At 40.4% G+C, this 24,116-nt stretch overlaps 2 protein-coding genes across 2 annotated transcripts in view; both read left to right on the top strand.

Moving 5' to 3' along the window:
- The window catches only part of zcchc7 (zinc finger, CCHC domain containing 7), a 61,859-nt gene extending 51,871 nt beyond the window's left edge, over nucleotides 1-9,988 (top strand). Inside the window, exons 8-10 of the mRNA XM_050045645.1 lie at nucleotides 4,567-4,662; nucleotides 5,892-6,009; nucleotides 6,605-9,988. Coding sequence (XP_049901602.1) covers nucleotides 4,567-4,662; nucleotides 5,892-6,009; nucleotides 6,605-7,239 — 849 coding nt within the window. The 3' untranslated portion in view covers nucleotides 7,240-9,988. The remainder of the gene's footprint in view (nucleotides 1-4,566; nucleotides 4,663-5,891; nucleotides 6,010-6,604) is intronic.
- Nucleotides 9,989-10,140: 152 nt separating this feature from the next.
- Nucleotides 10,141-24,103, top strand: pgm2 (phosphoglucomutase 2). Its single transcript, XM_050045646.1, has 13 exons — nucleotides 10,141-10,400; nucleotides 11,573-11,740; nucleotides 11,986-12,177; nucleotides 13,997-14,080; nucleotides 14,664-14,857; nucleotides 15,125-15,314; nucleotides 15,437-15,534; nucleotides 18,213-18,393; nucleotides 18,868-18,961; nucleotides 20,377-20,506; nucleotides 20,595-20,787; nucleotides 21,426-21,559; nucleotides 22,311-24,103. The coding sequence occupies exons 1-13, from the start codon at nucleotides 10,326-10,328 to the stop codon at nucleotides 22,411-22,413; spliced, it is 1,836 nt and encodes a 611-aa protein (XP_049901603.1). The 5' UTR covers nucleotides 10,141-10,325; the 3' UTR covers nucleotides 22,414-24,103.
- The last annotated feature ends 13 nt before the right edge of the window (nucleotides 24,104-24,116 follow it).

Here is a 24,116-nt window from a genome sequence, read left to right on the forward strand (position 1 = left end):
CGCTTCCACTACCCGTTACTGTTCAGGTCCCACCCCCTCTCCTCTTACACACACACACACACACACACACACACACACACACACACACACACACACACAAGCCTGTTTGCTTCTCGGATTTTGTGTGTGTGTGTGTGTGTGTGTGTGTTCCTTCAGATTGTAGTCTGTAACAGTCTGAGCTTTGTGTTGGCCAAAGGATTATCACAGCTTTGCCACCAGCAGCTAAGGCAAGGAGCAGAGGAGAGCGGGGCTTAGAGAGACACAGTGTATGTGTCGGGACAACTGTGGGAAAACACGGTTGTGTGTATGTGTGTGTGTTTGACAGAGAGAGAGCGCACGCTCATGTGTCTGTGTGTGCATGCATGAGAGGCTACGGATGGCTGGTTGTCTGTGTCCACGTAGTGAAGCCCTTAGGACCTTCTCAAACACCCTCCCATACACACACTCAGACTCACACACATCCTAAACCGTCAGTCCTCTTCCAGCTTCAGTCGCCCCTTTTGTCTGACTGGCAAAGTGTCTCCGAACAGTTCCAGAAGCTCTTCATGTCATATCAGCAGGAAGTGGATCAGACTCAGATCTCTCCTGCTGTCTCTGCACTCAGAGGAGCACTAGTTAAACACAGAGAGACATTTTTAATGCAACCTCCAATGCTGAGAGTTGTTGGTCAAGCAAGTTTATGAATGGAGAGGTTAGCTCCTTTTGGGAAAGCAGGAAACATGTAGCCGTAAGTAATCAATTTTATTAGATTACATTTTATTTAATTCCTGTCATAAACAGCATTCACATAACACAAAAACATGGATGCCTTTAGGACTGGGTATTGGTACTTGTAGTATCTAAACATCTCCAGTCAAGTGATACCTACATTTGATTCTTTTTGCGCGGGGGGTCTGATCCCGGACCATCCAGACTCCCTGCTGGATCAGCAAACCTTCTGTGGCTGCCATCTCTGGAGCCATTCCCCTCCCAGTGTCAGCTTAACGTCTGCCTGGTGTGTTTTGACATTGAAACGAAAAGCTAAACAAAGAGGCATTCTTTGCATGAGGACAGCTACGTATTCTCCTTCCGTTTTTCACAGCTGTCATCACTTAAACAACCGCAAGTGCATTTGACTGAAAGTTGCCAATTAAGATGGTTTCTTGTTAATCTGAAACAGTGCTTAGCATGAGCTTAAATAGCAGCGGCAGCTAGCATCCAACATCGAGTCATTTAAAGTTCCCAACAAACTCATGCTGACACCAAAACCCTCAACTCTGTTGTTACACCCCTTAATAACTAGTAGGTAACATTAGCTGTGTGATGCTAACTGTTAGCCCTGCCACTGTTTGTCACTGTCCCCAGCACAGAGCTCACACTCCTGCAGCAGCTGCTACAACCCATACTGTCTGTAGTGTAGTAAAGTCGAGCGCAGTGTATCAACAGAGTTGGCAATTCAGTGTGCCGAGATGCAGTGTCCAGCAATTTCTGAAACTCCAAAATCGACTATCCAACATTCACATGCACTTCACCCAGAGATTGGCGAGCTGTGTGGATGTGAGGAAGTGAGCAGGGTTTGAACTCTTAAGCGGTCCTGTTTTCATTGTTTGCACAACTGCTTCTGTCACTTTTGTGTCAGGTAAGTGCAGCACTATGAATTCCTTCCAGGAAAGACTGTCTGAAGTGTCAGCCTTTATCTCTTTATATGAACAATTATCACATCTCGCCCCTCTCTTTTATGGACACTTCACCCCACCTTTCAAGTGTGGTCATTGAAACAGCTATAAACACTATTGCCTCAGACGTGTTTGGACATTACATCATAAGAACTAGTTGCAAACATAATCTAGCTTTAAGACATGGGACATTAGAGATAATGACTACCAATATAAGAACAGAAGTATTACTGGTCTACAAACCACTGGCTGCTCTCCAGCAACAGTATAGGTAATAATAAAAGTGAGATCAAGCCAGACAATTATCAACTCACATCTACTATGTTGAATATTTACTTACACCTTCCAAATTTTGTGAGCTGAGTTTTCGGCACAGGATTTCACTCTGTAAGACATCCACTGAGAATCAGCTGAAAGCCGAATGACCAGTCAGCAGGTCATTCAGATGTTCACATGACTCATTACGCTACAGAGCTCCTTAATGGTGTCAGTAACAGACCAAGTAATTATTTTGCAAGTCTTAAGTCTTTGAATTTTAGTCCCAAGTCAAGACTGACAAGTAAAATCCCAAGTCCTAAAACTTGAGTTTAGAGTCTTTAACGTTAACTCTAAAGTCATAATGTGCTCTTCACCAAATGTTATGCCACAATAGAGTTTAACGTAACAAATTTGTAGTGAATAAATAGTGAATGCTTTTTAGAATTTGTTTTTATTTAATTAAAAAAAATCTTAAAAAGTGACTTGACTGTTAAGCTATTGTTAGCTAAACATTAGCTTGCTAACTACGTATGCTAATATAAGCCTTGAGTTATCATTCTTTATGCAACTTCAAATGTTGAACAAAGTTGGAAGTTGTTGAGTCTTGCTGTAATTTTTGACCTGCAGGGTTTACAAACTGCAGTTCATTTTTTTGTTGACTATGTGTAATATTGTATGCTAATAAAATGATCTTTGGTATCATTCTGTCCAGCTGGCACTTAGTTCTTCATGGTTCTCTCCTGTAACTTGATTTAATGTTGCGGGACTGGTTCAAACAAAGTGAACTTTGAGAATTTAGTGCAGATCTTGCCGGGAATTATTAGCTTTAACATTAGTTGATTCAAGAAAATAACATCCATGAATTGATTTGTGGCACAGTTTTTAAAGCTCAAGCACTTGCAAAGCACTTTTAAGGCTCAAGTCCCAATGAAGTCGAGTTGCAAGTCTTTTGATTTGTCAAGTCGAGTCTTAAGAATCTGTGACTCGTGTCTAACTGGAGTTCAAGTCTTGTGACTTGAGTCCACACCTTGGGTCAACAACTGTTTAAATCAGGTGCTGTAAACATACAGTAAAAATATTCAGAAACTGATTTTGGTGAGTATTTAAGGAGAAACAGTTTGCTTTTTAAAAAAAAAATCAGAATCAACAGAAACGGTTCATATTGATGCATGACCCAAAAAAGGAAATGCTTATTGAGCATTACCATCATAATATTGAGTGAACCACAATTAGCACGTTGGATTTGTCAGGCTTGTTTGCTTTCTTTTGTGACCCTACAATGTTACCTCTGCCTTTTAGACGAATAGTAGTCGAGAGAGAGTCGAAGCTAAACCTCAAAGATAAAGCGTATTTTCAGAACTATCCAAAAATATGCCTGTGTCATATTGACTTTCACTGCACAGCCAGACTCTCTAGGACTCTTCTTCAAACCCCTGAGAAAGAAAGAGAAAGACACCAAACTGATATGATCCCCCAGGCCCTGGCCCTCTTAGCAATTTAGATGCCCCGATAGGAAGCGCTGGATGAAAACAGAGAGCGGGAATGAGAGAGGGATGAAGGTTCATCCACTTAATTAATATTGTATGAGGCAGACAACTCCTCACATGCACACGCATGCAGACGCACATTCACGCCATTTTAGACAACTATCACAGGTTGATGGGAGAATAGGAGGGGATTTCATTTCTTCCGCTCCCCCCCCCTCGTGCTTTCATTCATTCTGTCTATGTGCTGGATCAGAGTATGTGGAGATAACACAAGNTGTGTGTGTGTGTGTGTGTGTGTGTGTGTGTGTGTGTGTGTGTGTGTGTGTGTGTGTGTGTGTGTGCACTCGCAAGAGGTCTGTGATCTCCTGGCCTTTGTGATGGAGATGGGCCCGGCCGGCCTGACCCGATAATGACGCGACGCTCTAATAGCATTCATCCTTTCTGCTGCAAAACTACTCAAGCGGAAAAGAGAGAGAGGGAGAGGGGGGAAAAAACAAGTGTGAGGGGTAGATGTGGGGATGGAGGGGTGTGTAAGGAGGAGAGAGGGAGGCAGGAGGAAGGGAGAGGGGAAGAAAAGGAGGGGAGGTTAGCTAAGCTATGTTTAAGAAATGACGTGGGGCACAAATCATTTGTAATCTCGGAATCAGGGTTGAGAGAGAAAGGAGGGGGCACCTTAGATGAGTGTGAAGCTGTGTGCATGCGTGCCTGTGTGTGTGTGTGTGTGTGTGTGTGTGTGTGTGTGTGTGTGTAACATTAGCAGTAAATGCACTGTGCCAGTGTCTCCTCTCTCTCTCTTTATCAGTGTATATTTGCTGTGGGCGCTGGAGCATGGAAGGCTTTCAGAACACTGGCCCATAGGGGACGGGACCCTGTGTCCAACACACGCACACAGACATGCGCACACACACACACACACACACACACACGGTTACTTATCATACAGGGTCATTACAGGCCTCTAACTATAGCCCCAGTAATCACTGGTTTATATCAGCACCCATATTCACTGTACAATACACAGCAGCTCGTATCAATAGAGAGCATGGGAATGAGAGGAGGGAGAATGGGAGACAAATGGAACGTTAAACCACCACATTTTTTTATAGAGAGAAAATGATTTGGTTTCCTCTTAACAAGCTCCTTTCATTTCCTCTGTCTGTGCTTAGACTAAGTCAGGTCCTCCTGTAAAGCAGCGGAAAGAAGACCGGGGTCGAAGCCCAGCCTACTGCTACAACTGCTCCAGGAAAGAACACTTTGGCCACGTGAGTAACTCTCAGTGTCTTGTTGTTATTTTACTGCCTGTGCTGAAAGACTGTATTCAGTATGATGAAAAAAAATGCCACAACGTTTGAGTTAAGTCTTGAATTCCGGTATGAAAATACTTTCGGCAAATACCTAACAGTTCAACTTTGACAATTTTACATCACACGAAAAATCCCACTTTTAGTCAAAATCAGGATTTTTGAAAGATTAGGAAAAATGCTTACATTTCGTTTATTAAATGTCCTCTATATGAAATGTTTTTGTTACACTGCATATGTGTGTATATCCTCTTTGACTTTCTACTTATTACTTATCACAGACATAAAATTCTTAATTGTGCTCATTGTAGTTCCTGAGATTCAAAACTCACTTTTTAATCACACGGTTTGACCAATTTTGAAGATTTTCTCCACATTTGTGATAGGCAAGTGAACACTTTCACCAAAGGAAATTTAAAATTTCAGTTGTGTGCACAAATGGGTAAATTTCTTGTGGTGCTATTTACCGTTTAACATCCTTTTTTCTCTCATTGCCAAAATAAAGCCCAGAATGATAAGGTTCGCCTTGTTTTTGCATGATAAGAGGGCTGTTTGAAGCAATTTATGTGTTTCATATCCAGTTTCTTCAGGTTTGCTCATCAGGCTTATATTCTAGAGATTCGCCATGCAGTGAGATTTTAACTTTTGCACTGTGCAGTGCGAAAGAAAATGTTAAAATCCTGCACACTGTCAGAAATTATTTTATTAGACATTTTGGTCATGGACCTTTGTCAGACATCAATCTTTGCTACCACATGGTTTCATCTTCCTCAGACGTCCACAGAGTGTGCATTAGTTTAACACTTTAACTCCTGTAATAATTAAATTGGTTAAATTATTTCCGAAATCTGTGACCTGTTGGCCTTGGGATTAAAAACACTGACCATCGGCCGAGGACCTTTCTTGCATACCATCCCTCCTCCCCCCCCTCTCTCCCCCTATTTCTTGTCTCCTGTCTATCATCACTACCAAAACAAAGACAAATATGCCCAAAAATATTATAAAAGTTTCAAGACAAAGTTAGCTCCATTGGTGTTGATCACAATAACTTGGCACACTCTACAGAATTAATGTAGGGATAATGTAGTGTAATGAAAGGAGGATCTATTACACAGTTTCTGTCCACTTTCTGTTTTAATGCGATGCCATGTATCTTTTATTTTCCCAACTTGTATTATTGTTTTCATCAGGCATGTAGATGGAAGAGGATGTTTAATGGGACGTATCCCAGCACCCCATTCATCAACCACTATGATACTGTCGATGACATCAATCGCAGAGAATACAGAACACAGTTGAAGGTTGAAGGTAAGTGACACAGAAATTCACAGACACAAACATTATGACTGCAGTCATCACGTTTCTCTTTGCGGTGGCCTTCTAGTACCATAAAAAGTTGATGTGTTTGTTGGAAACAGTTGTGGAAGAAGTATTCAGATCCTTTACCAAAAGTTCCAGAACATCAATGTAAACATACCCAATTATAAGTAAAGCGACTGCATTTAAATTCCTGCTTAATTAAAGTACAGAAGTCTTATCGACAAATTTACTTACAAGTATCAAAAGTAAAAGTATCGTTCTGAACCCGTCTGAGAAGTTTAGAAGAGAAGTCTCTTTGGTGGAATTATCAACAGCTGATGGACATTTGTAATATGACATGAAACCCAAATTAACACTTCTGTTGAATTTGCCTCATTTGTGATCAGTAGGTAATTAAAAGTGTTGTCAGGATACTGGAATTTCTAAATTTAACAAAATACCTTGGAAAATGTTGATATTTGATACATCATGAAAAACTGACTTTGAGGGCATACAAGTTAAAATTTTTGTTAAAAGATAAATATAACGAGGCTATAACATAATATAACAGCAACAACTTTTCTTCTTTTTCTTCTTCTTTCAGAACTGAAGAGAAAAGGCCTTATATCTGCCAGCTCTCAGACCCCTCTCACTCCAGGACCGCCAAAGAAGAAACAGAAAATCAGCCATCACAAAAAGAACCACCAACCCAACCATACACCTCACCAAAGTCCTAACAACCACAACCACAAACCCAAACCCAAATCCAGCCATATTTTTTTTAATGACAACCATGACTTTGGTGCTGTAGCACCCAAAACGAATAAACACAATAAGTACAAACAACGGGAAAGCACTGGCAATGTGAAACCATGGAAACCCAAGAGACCAGTGCCCACCTCGAAAGACCCCCTCCCAAAAACTAAATTAATGTTGGATGAAGCAGATGATTTTCCCAGAGGCGGAGGTAAAGGAGATAACATGGTGAAGAAGAAGAATAGGATGAAGAAAAGGAAGCGAGATTCTCTAACATTACCAGAAGGACAAAGAGAGAGCAGACCAGGCCGCCTCTGTTGGACTGTAACTGGAGAGAAGCAGGCATCGATGTCAAAGAAAGAGAAAGGAAAGAGGAAAAGGGGAAATCGAGTCCAGGGGAACGCTGACAAAAAGCTTCCCTCACAGATGTACCCCACAGATGAGAACCTGTTTATCATCAAACAGAGGAAACGCAAGAGATAGCATCAGTTTGTTTGAGGTGTGGGTGGCTGCGATCTTCATGACCAGTGCATACTTACTTATGTGTACAGGACATTTAGGGACGTGTCAGACATTTTGTTGATTCAGTCCTTGCTGCAAAACAGTTGAAGTTGCCAGTGCTGCTCTATGGGGATCAGAGGCCTTTTTCACGGAAGACCTCTTGACCTGTCACAGCAGGAAAAGCACAGGTGTAAAGAATAAAATTGATGATGGCTGAATTTATCTGCTATAGCTTCAGGGTCCTGGTATTGTGCAGGTTGACTCACTGTCACATTGTCAGGGCTTACTGGAGCACTGGTGGTAGCCATAGCCAGAGGCACTATGTCTTCGTGTTGTCCTTTCGTCCATCCCATTCTTGTGAACATGATGTGCCAAGGAGGCCTTAAGGAAATCCTTTTAAATTTGGCACAAAAAAACCTTGAAACTGTGCTGATTGTATAGATATTTTTTGCTGCCAGCTTAAAGATGAGTGTGAAGCTTCCCCATTTGAGAATATGTAGCTTCTTTGCAGCAACATCCATGTATGAAACATAGTCAGCTGTCATGGCCACATAGGAGTCTGGACAGACATGAATGTAAACTGTAACTGCAACTTGACTGGTTTGCGAAGGCATACAATTGCAAGGTGGAAATTCTAGTTCAGTTTTGTCATAAAGCAAAAGTTAGGAATCCATGTGGACATTGGAACAGGTTTTTCTTGCAAAAATCTGTCCTCCTCTTCATAGTGGTTCCAAAGTGAGATCGCTTCTTAATGCACCCTCAGTGAGTGGTGGATGAAATTTACAGTCTGTGTTTTGTTCAAAAGTGTATTCAAAAGTTTATCTGAAACTATTGTGGGGCTTCAGCAGTCTGAGTTAGACAAATCAAGTGGATATCTTCAAAGTTACTCTCTTTTTAGAACTGAATTTCCTCTTTTCTTATTAGAATTTCTCCACTGTCACTGAACAGGAAGACAGTGCCCAGTGAAACTGAAGGAGTGAAAATTGTACTAATGAGACAGTAACTTTTGAATATATAAATATAATTTGTCACTGCTGAAGCTTCATAGTAATTTGTTTAAAGTTTTGGATACATATTTTTGCTAAAAATTGCGGATTTTGACCCCCATCACCTACACTGGAAGTACATTTGGAAAGCACCTTTTAATTCCAATATAAACAGAATGGATTATTATAAACAGCAGAACCTGTTTTAATGTTTATATTGGCACCTGGTGATTGTTTAAAGATAAACCTACAAACCGCAAAGCTATCATTTAATATAATTAGCTCCACCTGTGCTTTTCCTACTTTGACAACGCGTCAACATGTCTGCTTAAAAAAAGGTCTTTTGTGTTTGATACCACAGTCCGGGCTGCTTTTTCACATTCTCCATCAGAGGATTATCACCCCCGTTCAGACAGTGGCATCATTGTCCCATCAGTCACTTTTGATATATTTGGACAGTTAAGAGCCCAGTTAAGAGTTCATACAGTCAGATCAGTAATTATTTAAGGCAAAAAGAAAATGTAATAGATTTGAGTTATTAACAGACTCCTTTCTTTGAAGTACACCAAGATAATTTCAGTGTCTCTGCTCTTAACACAAGTCTTTAGATTGTTGCTGCTGTTTGCAGTTGGAACCAAAGGAAGGTGAATGTTTTTAAAAAATCCCTTGAAAAATTCCACTTACAACTGGAACACTCATTCATCTGTCAACTATCTAAATATATGAGCATACTGTAAATACCTCTGTCATGTTTGATGCAAATCTGCAGATAGTCAACTCAACAGTTCTTTTGTGATTTGGGTACAATATATCACTGACATGCAGCCCTGACAGTATTAACTTTTTACTATCCCCTTTTTAGATTCAGTTATACATGGTCTTATTTGTTATGGATATGACATGATGAAACCTTAGTAACATAACATGAAGGAGTAACAGACAGCTGCTTGATAACATGATTACTGACTGGCTGAATTCACTTGGATAACAACAACTTGAATCTGCTTTGTCTAATTCTGAGTTTAAAGAAACCAGTTGCATCACTTGTATGCCTCATCTAAGACCTATATACACTGGTTTATTTACTCAGTGCCTGTTCCATAATTATTCACATTGCATTTCTGATGTAATTTATGTAGATGATTCATTAAAATCATTTGGTCTGTAAATGTCTTTTTCCCCCCCCACCAGATGAGATACCTGTATGGTTGTAAGCTATGAGATATCAGTCATCTTTAAAGTGTATCATTAGCATGCTCCACAAAGATGTTGTAGCATTATTAACACTCACTGCTTTCATTCCTGGCCACAAGTAAAAAAAAAAGCAACCTTCAACTTGGGGCACTATGGTTCAGTAGGTAGAATGAGTCATCCTGAAAGCACAGGGTTGGCAGTCCGATCTCCATCTCTTGTGCACATGTTCAAGTGTCTCTAAGCAAGATAGTCCCAAATGGATCCCTTACAGACTCGTTGACTCAAGCCCTAAACCCTTACAGACCAAGGACCAATTCCATTTCTTCCCCTTAGCCCGTACCCTTGGCCCTTCCCCTTGGTTTTGCACGTTCACGTGAGGGGAAGTCTGTAAGGGATCCATTTGGGATTGGGGAGACTCCCAGGTTGCTACTCATGGGCAGGCCAGTGCCTTGCATGGCAACTCTGCCACTCATGGCATATGAATGTGTGTGTGAATGTAAAGCGCTTTGTCTGATAAGGTATAATAAACAATAACAAAAAAAGAAAAAAAATAGTAGTAGTAGTAGTTAAAAGATTAAATGTACTCTATTAACTTCCACCACAGAGATGTTGCTGTACTCAGGCTACGTTTCCACTTGTTGAAACAGTCAGTGAAGCCCTCATACTTAGTATGCCCTAATTACCACATTTGCGGCTACCCGTGAAGGCAACAGATGAGAAACTCGTGACGCATTACGTCGCTCCGCCCCGCACTGTGGAAAGTCAAGTGGATATATCCACAGCAGCATTTCTCTTACAGTGTTGTAAAAAGCTTCAGGGTGAGAGTATTCGCCTCGTATGACCATAGTTAGTGAGCTGGACAAAGTCTTGACTCGGTAAAGAAGGGAAATGGAGAACGGTGTGTCCACAACCGGTGACACCACTCTGGACCAGGCTGTGAAGCAGTGGTTGCAGTATGACAAGGTAAGCTGTCAGCTAGCGAGCTAGCTTAATGTGCTGTGGCGGTCCCCACTGTAGTCTGTGAGCTTGTTACCTGGCGTTATATAAGTGATTGAATGTTGGGTCAGACCATGACTGCAGTGATTTTAACGGTGTGTAGCGTGACAAATTACATGGTCTTTCCTCATTACACTTCCAGGGAAAATATAAAATGCGGACCTGTAAAATAAAGCATTACCTTCTTGTATCAGTATCAGTTTATGTTATTTACCATTAAAGACAGTCCTGATAGTTTGTGCTGTGAATACATTAAACAAACAAAAAATTTTAATACGTCACATTTCCTCTTTGTCATTGCTGTCGTAATCAAAATGACTGCTCTTCCTACACACAGACTGGCACACTGATCCTTAGTAATTTCACAGGAAAAAAGATCACACAGTATTAAAGTGAACACAGATGTGTTACCCCTCTATTGTGCATCCGGCCAACTGACCGACACAAACCAAGTCATTCATGGTCTTAAAACGACAGGGGATGCCACCAATCAGGTCACACTGGAAAAGGGTCCACGGATCATTAGTCTTAGTATAATTGGGTTATGGCAGTTTGCTCAGTGAGCTATTTAAGTAGGAAGCATCACATGGACCCACTTGCTGTATTTACGGTTGTCATTTGTAGCCAGACTATTTCTCTAGTCATGTTTTCACAACAAAATGCACCGCAGTTGATTAAAAAATACCTGGATTTTGCTTGTAAGTCACTCAGGAGGACAAATATCATCAGCACTGTCTGTCACTAGTCTGAGTTAGAGTTAAAACAGTCAATCAGTGAGTTGACTGACATAAAATAAAATATTTTCATGTCACTTAAAACAGCTTTATAATGGCAACAGAATAATAACAACATTTCTGCCATTCAGCTACATTTCAGCAGTAGTCATGGCCACAGATGTGTGATAGTGGTAAAAGTAAAACAACTCAAACTTCATAGCGAACGCAAAACAAACCACTTGGCAGCACTAGGAAGTTACATAAACTGAAGACTAAAACTGGATTTCTAAATGTTAGATTAGAAAGCATACCGACTCTCCTAACCTGATCTCTAGTTGTAACCTCTGCATTACAGTTTTTTAATAAATTTATGTAAATGTTGGATTTACTCCTTTTAAAATGTGGGCATGTTTTCTTTTGCAGAACCCGAAGACGGTGTCTATGGTGAAGGACCTGCTGAAAGAAGGAGCGGTGGAGGCTCTGAAGAAATGTTTCTCCTCCAGGATGGAGTTTGGTACAGCAGGTCTGAGAGCAGCCATGGGCCCTGGCACATCCTGTATGAATGACCTCACTATCATCCAGACCACACAGGTTGGTTAACAGATCAACTCGGACCACAAGTAAAGTCACATGCAACACCAGACACACACAGTCTGGAGTCTGCTTTTTGAAAAAGTTGAGACACTTGTGGTTGACTGCGTGGCTCACATGCCACCATTTTGTTACAAGTCATTGTAGGATCTCAGTGCAGCTTCTTTTCTCAACAACTTCTTGTAGCTGTTGTTAATGTTGTCCACTGCAAATTAAACCAAAGCTTTATCTTTTCCTCCTCACAGGGTTTCTGTCACTACCTGGAGGAGAGTTTTGATAACCTAAAGGAGCGAGGGGTGGTGATTGGGTACGACGCCCGGGCCCACCCTCCCAGCGGGGGCAGCAGCAAGCGCTTTGCCAGCCTGGCTGCAGCTGTGTTCATCAGCCGAGGGGTTCCTGTCCACCTCTTCTCCGACATCACCCCTACTCCCTTTGTGGTAATTACTTGAACTTCTGTAATTTCCTCATTTGGGTTTTTTGACATTGCAGTCACAGTCACAGATGATGTTATACCTTAAAACAGAAGTACTATATCACTTCTTACTATTACATTTTAAACATGCTTAATATCATATTTGTAGAATAGGTTTATGGTAGAAACCACATTCTTATGTCTGGTGTCAGGTTTGTTGGTGGAGCAAGTGACAGTGGGAAAGAAGCGACAGGGCAAATTCCATTCAAAAAGTATACTTCTCCTCTGTGTACTGCAGGTTGCATAACACACAGGATTCACCACATTATACTCAGTTTAAAACTTGTGAACATTCACATGATTTTGTGCCTGTGCTTACATGGATAAAACCATACAAGATGTCCTTAATGCAGTCCAGACAAAGATCTGATATTGACACCAGGTGCCAATACTGTTGTGATATTAAACTTTGAGACGATACAAGTATAAAAAAAAATGACACTCGATACCTATTTCAATACCATGGCAAAATAAGAAAAAAATGTAAGCATTCAAAATATAATAAATATGTATTTCTAACAACCTGCATGCAGTGCTGCAACAGAAAAAGTCACTTAACACACGCCTCCAATCATGTGATTGGTTGTTTGCTGGAGAGAATGCTAAAACAGCTGCAGGTTGAGGACCAGTTGATTTTCTTGCCTGTTATTTCATCTGTGCAGCCTTGGGTTGGAAAACTAATTGTAGACCTGTTTTGTTTTGGGTTTTTTTACATTTGGTATATTCGATACTATCAAATGTACAATTATCGGAGGTAGTATCATTTTAAACACATGGTATGGAAAAAGGAAGAGAGTATCAATCCTTTTGACATCCTTACCCAAATTATAATATAAATTGGGGGGGACACATCCTCCCAATACTTCAATAAGCCCCCCCACTATATTGATAACAATAAATTTAAATAAAATTGTTTTGCTATGCTATGTGGATCATCTGTTATGCGCTACATGTGTAATTTATGTAGGTATTGTATCTTGCAGTAGTACCTTTCATTTATGCATATTCCTATAGTATAGTGTATAGCTGTACTTTCTTATGATAATATAGTAGGAAAAAAGTTTTCAATCTTTGCAAATCCCAACCCAAAGACTTTATCTACCTTCCCTTTGATGGTGGTGACACAACTTTTTAGGTGTGAATGTGTGCAGCAGCTTATTTTGAGGGGCAACTTTAAACAAAGAATGACCCATAGACACAAACTATGAAAAATCCAATCTGAGGCAACCTAGGATGACTGTCAGCCTCTTTCATCACTCTCACTACTCATTATGATGATGTAATTGTGGAAACAGAGAGTAAGACACTTCACATTGGTCTTTTTTTCTTTTATGACACACAGTTTGTAAAACAGTCGACCAGTTTATACTTTAGTTTCACTGACTTTTACCTAGATTTTATGTCCTCGTGCATGTTTTCCTCAAAGAAGACATTAATTAAAGTTTATAGTAAATAAGTACGTTTGTTTATGGTAGAGGATGTCTGTGGGAAGCATAGGAAGGGATATGCTTCTTCTAACAGAAAGAAAAAAGAAAAATGCTGAATGTTACTCTCCTCAGTCCCTCAAAGTGATGTTAGCTTGTGGACAGAAATTTTCTAAACACTAAAGTTATTTTACACAAGGACCACCCTGCCTCCATTCCAGCCTGCAGCAAAAACAGATTAAACTTTTTTTTGTATTTTTTTTCTCTCACATTGTGTGCTTGCTGTATACTGTATATTACAGTCCGTATGATCTTTGAGTGTATTGGAAAAGTGACTTACTTCTCTTCTGCTCCCTGCAGCCTTTCACAGTGTCACACCTGGGTCTGTGTGCTGGTATCATGGTGACCGCCTCTCACAACCCCAAACAAGACAACGGCTACAAGGTAACAGCTTTCACTTATTTACTGATTAACTTAATTGTTTGTTGTTTGTTTATTTATTTAGTTGTTGTTTTTTGGCTCTGGCCCTGATTCCTAATTGAAAACTAGGGGCTTTATATTGTTATTGTGTAACTCCCTTTTGATGAGGTTGTTTGATTTGTTAGATTGTGTTCGGTGCAGAGCTGGAAAAATCTGTCAATTAATCGATTAGTTAATCAACACAAAATTAAGCGCCAACTATATTGAGAATTCTTGAATCACTTTAGACATTTTACAGCAAACATTTCCTGGTTTCAGCTTCTCAAATGTAAGTTCATGTTATCTTTATCTTATAGGTCGTATCAGTGAGCTGAGTTTGGTTTTTGACTGTTGATCAAACCAAACAAGCAATTTGAGTATGTCACATTTGACAGCTGTTGGGAAATTATGTTGGACATTTTAGATCATTTCCTGACATTAAATAGAAAAAAGTAACATCAATAAAAAATAGATAAAAGAAAAATTAACAGATTTGATCAAAATAACAGTTTGTTACAGTCCTAATTTATTCTCATATCTGTTTTTTGCTGTTTTGTCTGTGTCGCAGGTGTACTGGGAGAACGGAGCTCAGATTGTGTCCCCTCATGACAAAGGTATCGCCAAGGCCATAGAGGAGAACCTGGAGCCCTGGCCTGAGTCCTGGAACACTGAGGAGGCCCTGAAGAGCTCCTTGCTCAAAGATCCCTTACAGGACATCCACACACAATACTTCAAAGTCATCCAGAAACACTGTCATCACAGGTGCTTCATAGATAACTATCTACTGAGCAGCAAATACCTTTTAAATCACCTGGGGAAGGCATGACATACATCTAAATAAACTATGTTCCATTGTTGATTATAATCATTATGTGTCGCTGGTTAACATTTGAAATGCATGCATGAGATGCCAATAAAGGACATACTAGGACACACACACAATGCTGCAGAGATGAAATGAGGAAAATAAGGACACATAGAAACTCAAAGAAGAAAAGCAAATTTTGACTCCAGCTTTTTTCTTCACAGGGACATAAACAAGAGTTCAGAGGTGAAAATTGTGCACACATCTGTGCACGGTGTTGGTCACACATTTGTCCAGTCAGCTTTCAAGGCCTTTGAGCTTCACCCTCCATATGCAGTAGAGGAACAGAAAGATCCAGACCCTGAATTCCCCACTGTCAAATATCCTAATCCTGAGGAAGGAGAGGGAGTCCTGGTATGTTCTTAACTTTCACATTCATTCATCTCATGCTGTCATATATGGACAGTGTGTTTAGGTTGAAGGTGTAATGTGTGTGTGTGTGTGTGTGTGTGTGTGTGTGTGTGTGTGTGTTGCAGACACTGTCGTTTGCACTGGCAGAGAAGAAGGGGGCCACTGTTGTGTTTGCAAATGACCCTGATGCTGATCGACTGGCCATCGCTGAGAAGCAGGAGAGGTCTGTGTTTGTGCCCAATAAATGTGTTTTTATGATTTTTACTTCATGTTAACAGCGTTCATTTGAACGATATACCATAGATTTGTTCCTTGCAACGTTTTTTCTCCGTCCGCAATGTCACAAGATAAGTTGATTTGATCTGCCTGAAGATATTCATCAGATATAATATTATCTAGGGTCAATTGACGGCCAAGGACAATATGAGTGATAACAGAATCCTTTTGCCACCTCACAAGATGTAAACTTCTAAACCCTCAGATCTAAATCATACAGAAACTTTACTTGATGATAGAAACAGGCCAAGAAGAGTATGCATGGAAGTTAATTTTGGCCTTCTAGAACTACCCACCCTTATAAATGTTGCGTGCAAGTGCCAATGTGAAAATTATCTCGGTATATGATATTATTGTGACTGAATAAGAGGAAAGTCTTAGCATTAAAATAATATAATGTATAAAAAACCTAAAGGGCAGAGACAGAGCAAACTTTATTGTCCCTGTGGGGAACTATGTCTTGGGCACAATGCTAGTCAGTTGCTTCACATAAAAAACGTCACAAAAACCTTAGAGACATTGACAGATTTTTGTTGTTATTGTAGCACTATTCATGTAAAAACAGTTTTTATGAAAATGTAGAATGGTAAAAATGTCTTTAAAACAATAAATATGCAGTTTCCTCTTTAATCTGTTTATATCTTTGCCAACAAAACATGCTTTATCCTCATTCCACCGTACACATGTTACAAGTGCAAGCATTTCTCAATCCTTTGCAAAAGAGTTTCAAAATAAGGGAAATGTTGTAAATCTTTGTCTTGAGTTGATGAGGTATGTTATTGGGAAATGGGTTCATCAAGAAATTAAATCAGAAGCAGGGCCGTAGCCAGGAAATTTAGAAATAACTAGCCACAGAAAACTACTGCTGGGTATTTGTACTAAGCTTATGCCGATTTCCGGTTTAACCGGTGCAGGCCGGTTTAAGAGCTCCACCCAGTTTAATTCACGTCAACCGGATAAACCGGAGGTGGGAAAAAAAAAAAAAAAAAAAAAAACTTTTCACATCGGCGGCATGTCAAGGGACTATATTCAACTTATCTTGCATTGTAACATGCATTATGACAACTTAATAAGGTTTATGTTTGTTTATAAATGAAGTGGAGGAGCCTACAAGTGTCTTGTTTAGTTTGTCACAGAGGCTTCAGAGGGACTCCGCAGCTCCGCTCAGCTGTCTGCTGCTGCTGCGAGAGATCAAATTTCACTGGGGGCGGGGAAAAGTGCGAGGGAGTCAGCAGTCATTCAGTTTGTTGCCCTAGTAACCCGTTTCCACTGAAGAAGTTCCTGGTACTATTTGGGGGGCTGGAACTACTACAGGAACGTCCTCTCGCTCGGCCCTCTCAACCGCCGTGTCTCCACTGAGAGAGCGGAGTCGGAGGAAGGTTCCTTGGTGTCCTTCTGCGTTGTCTTCTTCTTGTGTAACCTTGTGTGTATTGGCGGTTAATACAGCATTACCGCCACCTAGTGGAAGCGCATTACACCTATAATGGGCTTTTATTGGGAAAAATAGCTCAAATGCGACCCCCAGTGGTAAAATTAGGTATATAATTCGATATATCGGTTCGGTTAGATATTTGGCTTTAAATCAAACCGGTTGGAAAATTTTCAAACCGGCACAAGCCTAATTGGTACCCTATACTTTTAATGTATCGACTGAAATTAACCAGTACCAAGTAGTATCCAAATGTCTAGTCACATGATAAGTTGCATTCGATCGTTTTTGTGCCTCTCTCCTCCCGGCGAATGATTAGTTGAGCATCTGTCTGGTTGGCACAAGCTAACACAGTAGCAGCGGCTAATATCCAACACCGAGCGTTAAACCGTCCCAGCAAACTCACACCAACACCGAACTGGCTTGACTTCCTCATTAAACCCGTTAATAATAGTTAGGTGAGGTTAGCCGTGTGATGCTAACAATTAGCCCTATCACTGTGTGTGTATGTGGGCAAACTCTTGCAAGTGTCCCCACAAGTGTGAGTTCACACTCCCATAGCAGCAGCTAAGACCCATACAGTACAGTGTGTCAAGAGGCCATGAAAACATTCAAAAGTATGGCTGTACTACACGCTATGCCATTGGAATTATGGACATTAAGTACATACATTAAGTATGCTATTGGTATCAGTATTCCCTTAAGGCTGGTGGTATAGATACAGGTATCTTTAATTTTTAACGGTACCTAGCCCCACCAAAAACACTGTGAAATGTATTTTTATAAATATTTTGTTTGTTTTTCACATTTCATTTTTCATTTAACTGTTCAATAATATGTTCTGCAAGTTTTTAATATCCCTATAATCATTGTTGTAATTCTGTTCAAAGCCTTCTCTGCACTGCCAAGCATATACAAAAAAAAATACCGATTCCACTTTTTTTTTTTGATGAAATTGAATCGAATTTGTTTTTGCCAGAAACAGCCAACTTTTAAATATGTTGAGTCCAAAAATATCAGACGCATCCTTAAAAAAGGCGGAGTGCGTAATTTTTTTGCAAACTCCTTCTCACGCCCTCAAATCATCTGAACCAGTATCGAGGAAATGCTTTTAACATCATAGACTGGAGATATTTAAGGTTATGTTTGTTTGCATGCCTGCACATCCATAATCTCTGTCTCTCTCTTTGTGTCAGTGGACAGTGGCGAGTGTTCAGTGGTAATGAGTTGGGAGCGTTGCTCGGCTGGTGGATGTTCCGCTGCTGGAAACAGCAGAACTCTGACGCTGCTGCTGTGAAAAACCTCTACATGCTGTCGAGCACCGTTTCATCCAAGATACTGCGTGCCATCGCTCTCAAGGAAGGCTTCCACTTTGAGGTAATGCAGTCAAGATCAAGGCCTAGAAATGTGAAACTTGGGAGCAGCAAGGCATTGAATGCAAAAAGTGACCTGACCTGATCAGTAAGTCCTCATGCATCCAAAAGTTGTCGCGTTAACTACCACAAGAAGACAATGAGGAGAAGTTAAGATAAAAGAGAGATGTTTCTTATAGGGTTCCCTGGTTGCTCACCTGGTGGGGCGTTTACCTTTAATGCTGAGTCCTTACAGCAGCTGCCCAGGTTTAGTCTGGCCCACTGCTGCATGTTCTCCCCCCTCTGTCCCTTTCCATATCTCTCTGTCACGAGCCATGAAGCTTGAAAAATGCCAAAAAGAAAATGTGGCTAATAGATATTCACAGTACAATTAAATGCACCCTATTATTGGTAGGCTTCATCACTGTCACTACCAAATGTTGCTGGAGTTAATATTTCAAACCACACTTGATGGTTACTGTCGCCACTGTTTGAACAGGAGACACTGACGGGGTTCAAGTGGATGGGAAACAGAGCCAGAGACCTTTTGGACCAGGGCAAGACTGTTCTGTTTGCCTTTGAGGAGGCCATAGGTATGCACGCACGCATGCACGCACACACACACACACACACACACACACACACACACACACACACACACAAACAAACCACACATAATGTTGTCCACAGGCATAATTATAGGAAAGTGGTTCTGATAAGTTCTCAATGGCATCACATTGTAATGGGTCTTTGTAAAGATCTCCAAAATATCACGAGATCAGTTGATTTGATTTGCCTAAAAGTGTTCATGTGATGTAACTTTATCTACTAGGATCAGTTGAGGACCAAGGACAACTTCAGCTGTCTTTGGCCCTCAACTGATCTTGTGAGCTGGCAGTCCTTTTGCCTGCTCACGAGATCTAAACTGGGGTGAAGGCCATTGAGAAACCTTACTTTATGATAGAAACCTGCCAAAAAGAGTACGCATGGAAGTAAATAATGGCCTTCTCAAACTACTCTACCTACCTTATACCATACCCTGTGTAAGAGTTGCATGCATGTGCCAAAAGGACAGTTTTATTACCTTGGTATCATATTATTGTGATTAAAGTAGAGGAAAATCTTGGCATAAAAATCATACAATGTATGAAAAAACTTCACATTTTGTTATCACTAAAGCACTTTTTCCTTTAAAGTAATTTTCCTTAAAATGTATAGAATGCTAAAGATTCTGCAGAACAATAAACATGGAGAATCCTCAGTAATCTGTCTTTATGTCTCTGCCAGCTACACACGCTTTGTCCTCACTCTATTGTGCCAAATGTGTCTTTACCAAGCATACACATTCGGGGCTTAAAAAAAAAAAAAAAATGAAGCCATTGCAGAGGTGCTAAAACCTGCAGTTTATCCAATGGCCACTTGAGGCTGGCTCCAAAAGTGAGTCAGTCCCCATATTTCTGTATCTATTTTTTATTTGATAGGGATGATGTAATTTAACATAGTTCCAGTACACAGTATGGGACTGACTAAGTGTTGCACATCGTACAACATTGATGTGCTATTTTCAGAGCCAAAAGCTCAAACCTCTTCAACTTCTTCAGATGCTTCCTTTGTGGCTTCCTGCCTGACAGCTGTTATTCTAACCATATTGTGCAGTCTTGGTTCCTTGTTATGTGGTTACATCAATTATTAAAAGCAGAGAAAGCATGAAAATGTCAGACATGTCAACTGAGGACAGTGGTCTTGGTCAGTTAGCAGTCAAACACCATGCACTGGGTTAAAGGTTGTTTTAGGTGAATATGCCAGAGGTTCACTCAAACACACACACACACACACACACACACACATCATCACATACTTTAGAGCTTTCCCATGTAACATGATTACGATGCTGTAATTGGAATCACATGCCTTTTCACGCACTGTTAGTAAAAGAAGCAAGTGACCTACAGCAGCTGGAGGTTTATGCATACTGGGGATGAACTCTGTATGTGTGTGTGTGTTGCAGGGTATATGTGTAGTCCCTCTGTATTGGACAAGGATGGAGTGAGTGCCGCAGCCATAGCAGGAGAGATGGTTTCTTATCTGGCCACGAAAAACACAAGCCTTTCTCAACAACTCACTTCCATCTATACAGAGTAAGACTACTCATATTTTCTTTTACTAAGATATACAAATTGAAACTGCAGACTCTTAACTCTGTCTCTATCTCCTCCTTATTGTCAGGTACGGCTACCACATCACTAAGAACTCCTATTTCATCTGCCATGACCAGGATGTGATCCGCAGCTTGTTTGAGCGCCTGCGCAACTTCAGCGACCAGAAAGACTCGTATCCCACTGAATGCGGTCGCTTCTCCATCTCTGCTGTACGAGACTTGACCACCGGCTACGACAGCAACCAGCCCGGTAACAAGGCTGTAAGTGCACACATGGACACCTACATTCATTCAGAGCAGGACAAAGCTCTGGCATTTACTATGTTTTTACTTTGACCTGCAGTTTTGTCTAATGTTGATGTACAGCACAGATGTTACATTGTCTGCCAATAGTTATAACCGTTTTAAGTCATAACCATGAAATTATAGTTGGAAACACAACTCCAAATGAATACTCATGTCTGCTGGATGTGTATTAACTGAAAGGTGATGATACTGTATGTCAGTGTTCACAACAACTTCTCCTTCTACAACAAGTAAGTTGTTGTAGACAGGACAGTTAGCGCTGCAGTAGATGCAAAAATATACACAGAAACTTAACATGTGAGCTATAGTCTCGTACGGTATGAAAATATATGTGTATATGGAGAATTTCCCTCCAGAATCAGAATAAGGTGTATTGCCGAGTTGGTTTTCACTTACAAGGAATTTGCCTTGGTGTGTGGTGCATACAGTAGAGGAAATAAAAATAAAGGGAAAGCCCTGCAAAAGTCAAGAATATGAATATAGAATGCAACATGTCCAATAAAAACATGAAACAGATACCTAACAAACAGAACTTCCTTTTGGATCTTGGTTTTCTGTCTATCCATCCATCACTCCTTCTTCTCGTGTCCCAGGTTCTTCCCACCTCCAGGTCCAGTCAGATGATCACCTTTACCTTCTCCAATGGGGGTGTGGCCACCATGAGGACCAGCGGCACCGAGCCAAAAATCAAATACTATACTGAACTCTGTGCTGCTCCTGGTAACAGGTAGGTCACTACAGAGACTATTAGGTTGTACCACGAAGCGAGATTAGTGGGTTAGCAAGGTATGTTGAGTCTAAACCCGGGTTTTCCATCCTACAAAGCTGGTTCTCTGGCTAGACCTGGCTAGATTGCCATGGTAAGTCATGCTGCAGACCAAACCTGGTTGGGACCAACTGTTTGTTCAGAGGTTTGGCTTGAAATTTGCTAAAAGGCTTCTTTCACAGCTCCTTTGAGTAGTGTCACTTTACAGTCAGTATACAGTAAATGAGTCATACAGATTTTCAGCTGAGGGAGTGTGTTATACATGCACTTTTTCCAACTTGGTCATTACATAAATGCCACTGAAAAACATTTTTGTTGTTTGTGTTTATTACAGGAGAAAATAAAGTACATCAGTGATGCAGAAAATAATAATCTTACAATTTCCTACAGTAAAATCCAAGTCGATGGATTTCCATATCTTGTTTTGTCCAACTCAAAGACATTCAGTTTACAATGACAAACAGGGAAAGGCAGCACACCCTCACCTTGGAGTAGCCACAACAAAGAATTGCTAAATTCTTTGCTTGATAAATGACTCTAACAATTTAAACAAGTGTCAGATTAGCAAAATAGTTGCCAGGTATTTTTCTGTGGGCAAGCTAATAATTTTAGCTCTAAATGTCGTAACTGTGAATGTCAACCTCATTTATTTCAACAGCTACTTCATTGTCATCTTTTGTTGACCCCTTTGACTCTTTGGGTCTCTCAACAGTGATTTGAATCACCTGAAGAAGGAGCTGGATGACTTGGTCGATGCCATTGTTGAGAACTTCTTCGAGCCAGAGAAGAATAAACTGCAGCCAAAGCCGGAGTAGCACTGATAGACATGCATTCACATACAGGACCAGTTGTTACTAATATCTCCGACCAGCTTTTCACACAATGTCTTAATTACTCCAGAAGGGATTCTTGATTTAACACGAGCTTGACTTTGATAAACAATCATTTTAATGACAGATTTACCAATCTGTTTTCTGCCAGTTGGACCAGGGATACTTTTACCTACTGATGAATCTGTCTTTATTTTAAAGGGACTGTTCACCCTAAAATCAAAAAATACATATTTTTTCCTGTAATCTAGATTGTTTGGTGTGAGTAGCAGAGTGTTGAAGATATCGGCCATTGAGTTGTCTGCCTTCACTCCAACATGATAAAACTAGATGGCACTCAGCTTGTGGTGCTCAAAGCGCCAAAAAAAATATGTTTGAAAAACTCAACAGCAGTGTCTCTTTCCACAAATCATAACCTGGTTACTCAATGTAATCCACAGACTAGTGTATACCCTGGACAAGTTGCCACACTATCACAGTGCTGACACACAGAGACAGGCAACAATACAGGCAGATTAGAGTAAACCTAGAAAACCCACGATGATGCAGACAGAACATGCAAACTCCACACAGAAGCCCCCCAGCCAGCTGGGGAACGTAAGCAGGAACCCTCCTGCTGTGAGGCAACAACCACTGCAGCAGAAAAAAATAGTTCCTACATGAAATTGCTCTTGAGTAAGCTGGTCATGATTCCTGGAAAGAGATATTGCTGTTGAGTTTTTCAAATGTTTTTTTTTTTTTTTTGGCACTTTGAGCACCACAAGCCGGGTGCTATCTAGTTCCATTGTATACAAGAGAAGGCAGACATCTTTACAGCCAATATCTCCAACACTCTGTGACTTGCACCAGAATAATCTCTAAGGACAAATCACACTACATGTGAAAAATATGTATTTTTGTTTTGGGGGTGAACTGTCCCTATAATCACCTGCAGGGTAAATGACAACCTCTAACCTCCACTTTGAGTTTGTTTAGCCATCCTTGTGTTTTTGGGTTTTACATCCTGCAGTTACATTATATCACAGCTCAGTGTTTTGGGATTGAGTTTACCTCAGTGCCAGAGACTTGAAACCACAAATGTAAAATGTTCACCATCCTTCAATCACAGGCTTTCCTGATGTTTCACTGTGGTGTACAGATGCACACATTGCTCTGAATTTACCAATTATGCATTCCACACTGCTTCAGTATCAACTGCAAGGCTGCAGATATAAAGAGTTACACAAGTGTGAGTGTAAATGGGAAGTGCTCAAAATGATCTTGTAACTTTATTGAATTTTGTAAACTGTTGTAAAACTTTGGATGTGTAATATCTGAGACAACAGTAAGGTTTGACACTGAAAGTGAGAGTTGAATATATTTTTAAGTTTAACACTCTGTCATTCCACTGTTTGTAAAATGACCAAACCTAAGAGCTTAGAGCACCACCAAGTGGAGGTATTGTACATTAATATTTCAAACGCACCCACTGCTCATTACTTGATGTGAATAGTTAACACTCAAGGGGACTCTGGACCCCACAAGGTTAAATCTGTAACTAAGACCCTGTAACTTCTCAGTATTTAAGTCATGTGAAATGTGCAGTTAGCAGCTCACCTTTCCTCATGTGCCTCCTATTCCAAGATGCTGTGCTTAATATACATTATAACTCAATAAAGAAACGTTCCTAACAGTTTATGTGGAGACAA

Source organism: Epinephelus moara, chromosome 5 (assembly GCF_006386435.1).
Source record: "Epinephelus moara isolate mb chromosome 5, YSFRI_EMoa_1.0, whole genome shotgun sequence".
Classification (NCBI taxonomy): domain Eukaryota; kingdom Metazoa; phylum Chordata; class Actinopteri; order Perciformes; family Serranidae; genus Epinephelus; species Epinephelus moara.

Coding starts and splice junctions, on each gene's coding strand:
- pgm2 (XM_050045646.1), top strand. CDS start 10,326: ATGGAGAACGGTGTGTCCACAACCGGTGACACCACTCTGGACCAGGCT. Junction 10,401..11,572: donor AGTGGTTGCAGTATGACAAG/GTAAGCTGTCAG, acceptor TTTCTTTTGCAG/AACCCGAAGACGGTGTCTAT. Junction 18,962..20,376: donor TGCCTTTGAGGAGGCCATAG/GTATGCACGCAC, acceptor TGTGTGTTGCAG/GGTATATGTGTAGTCCCTCT.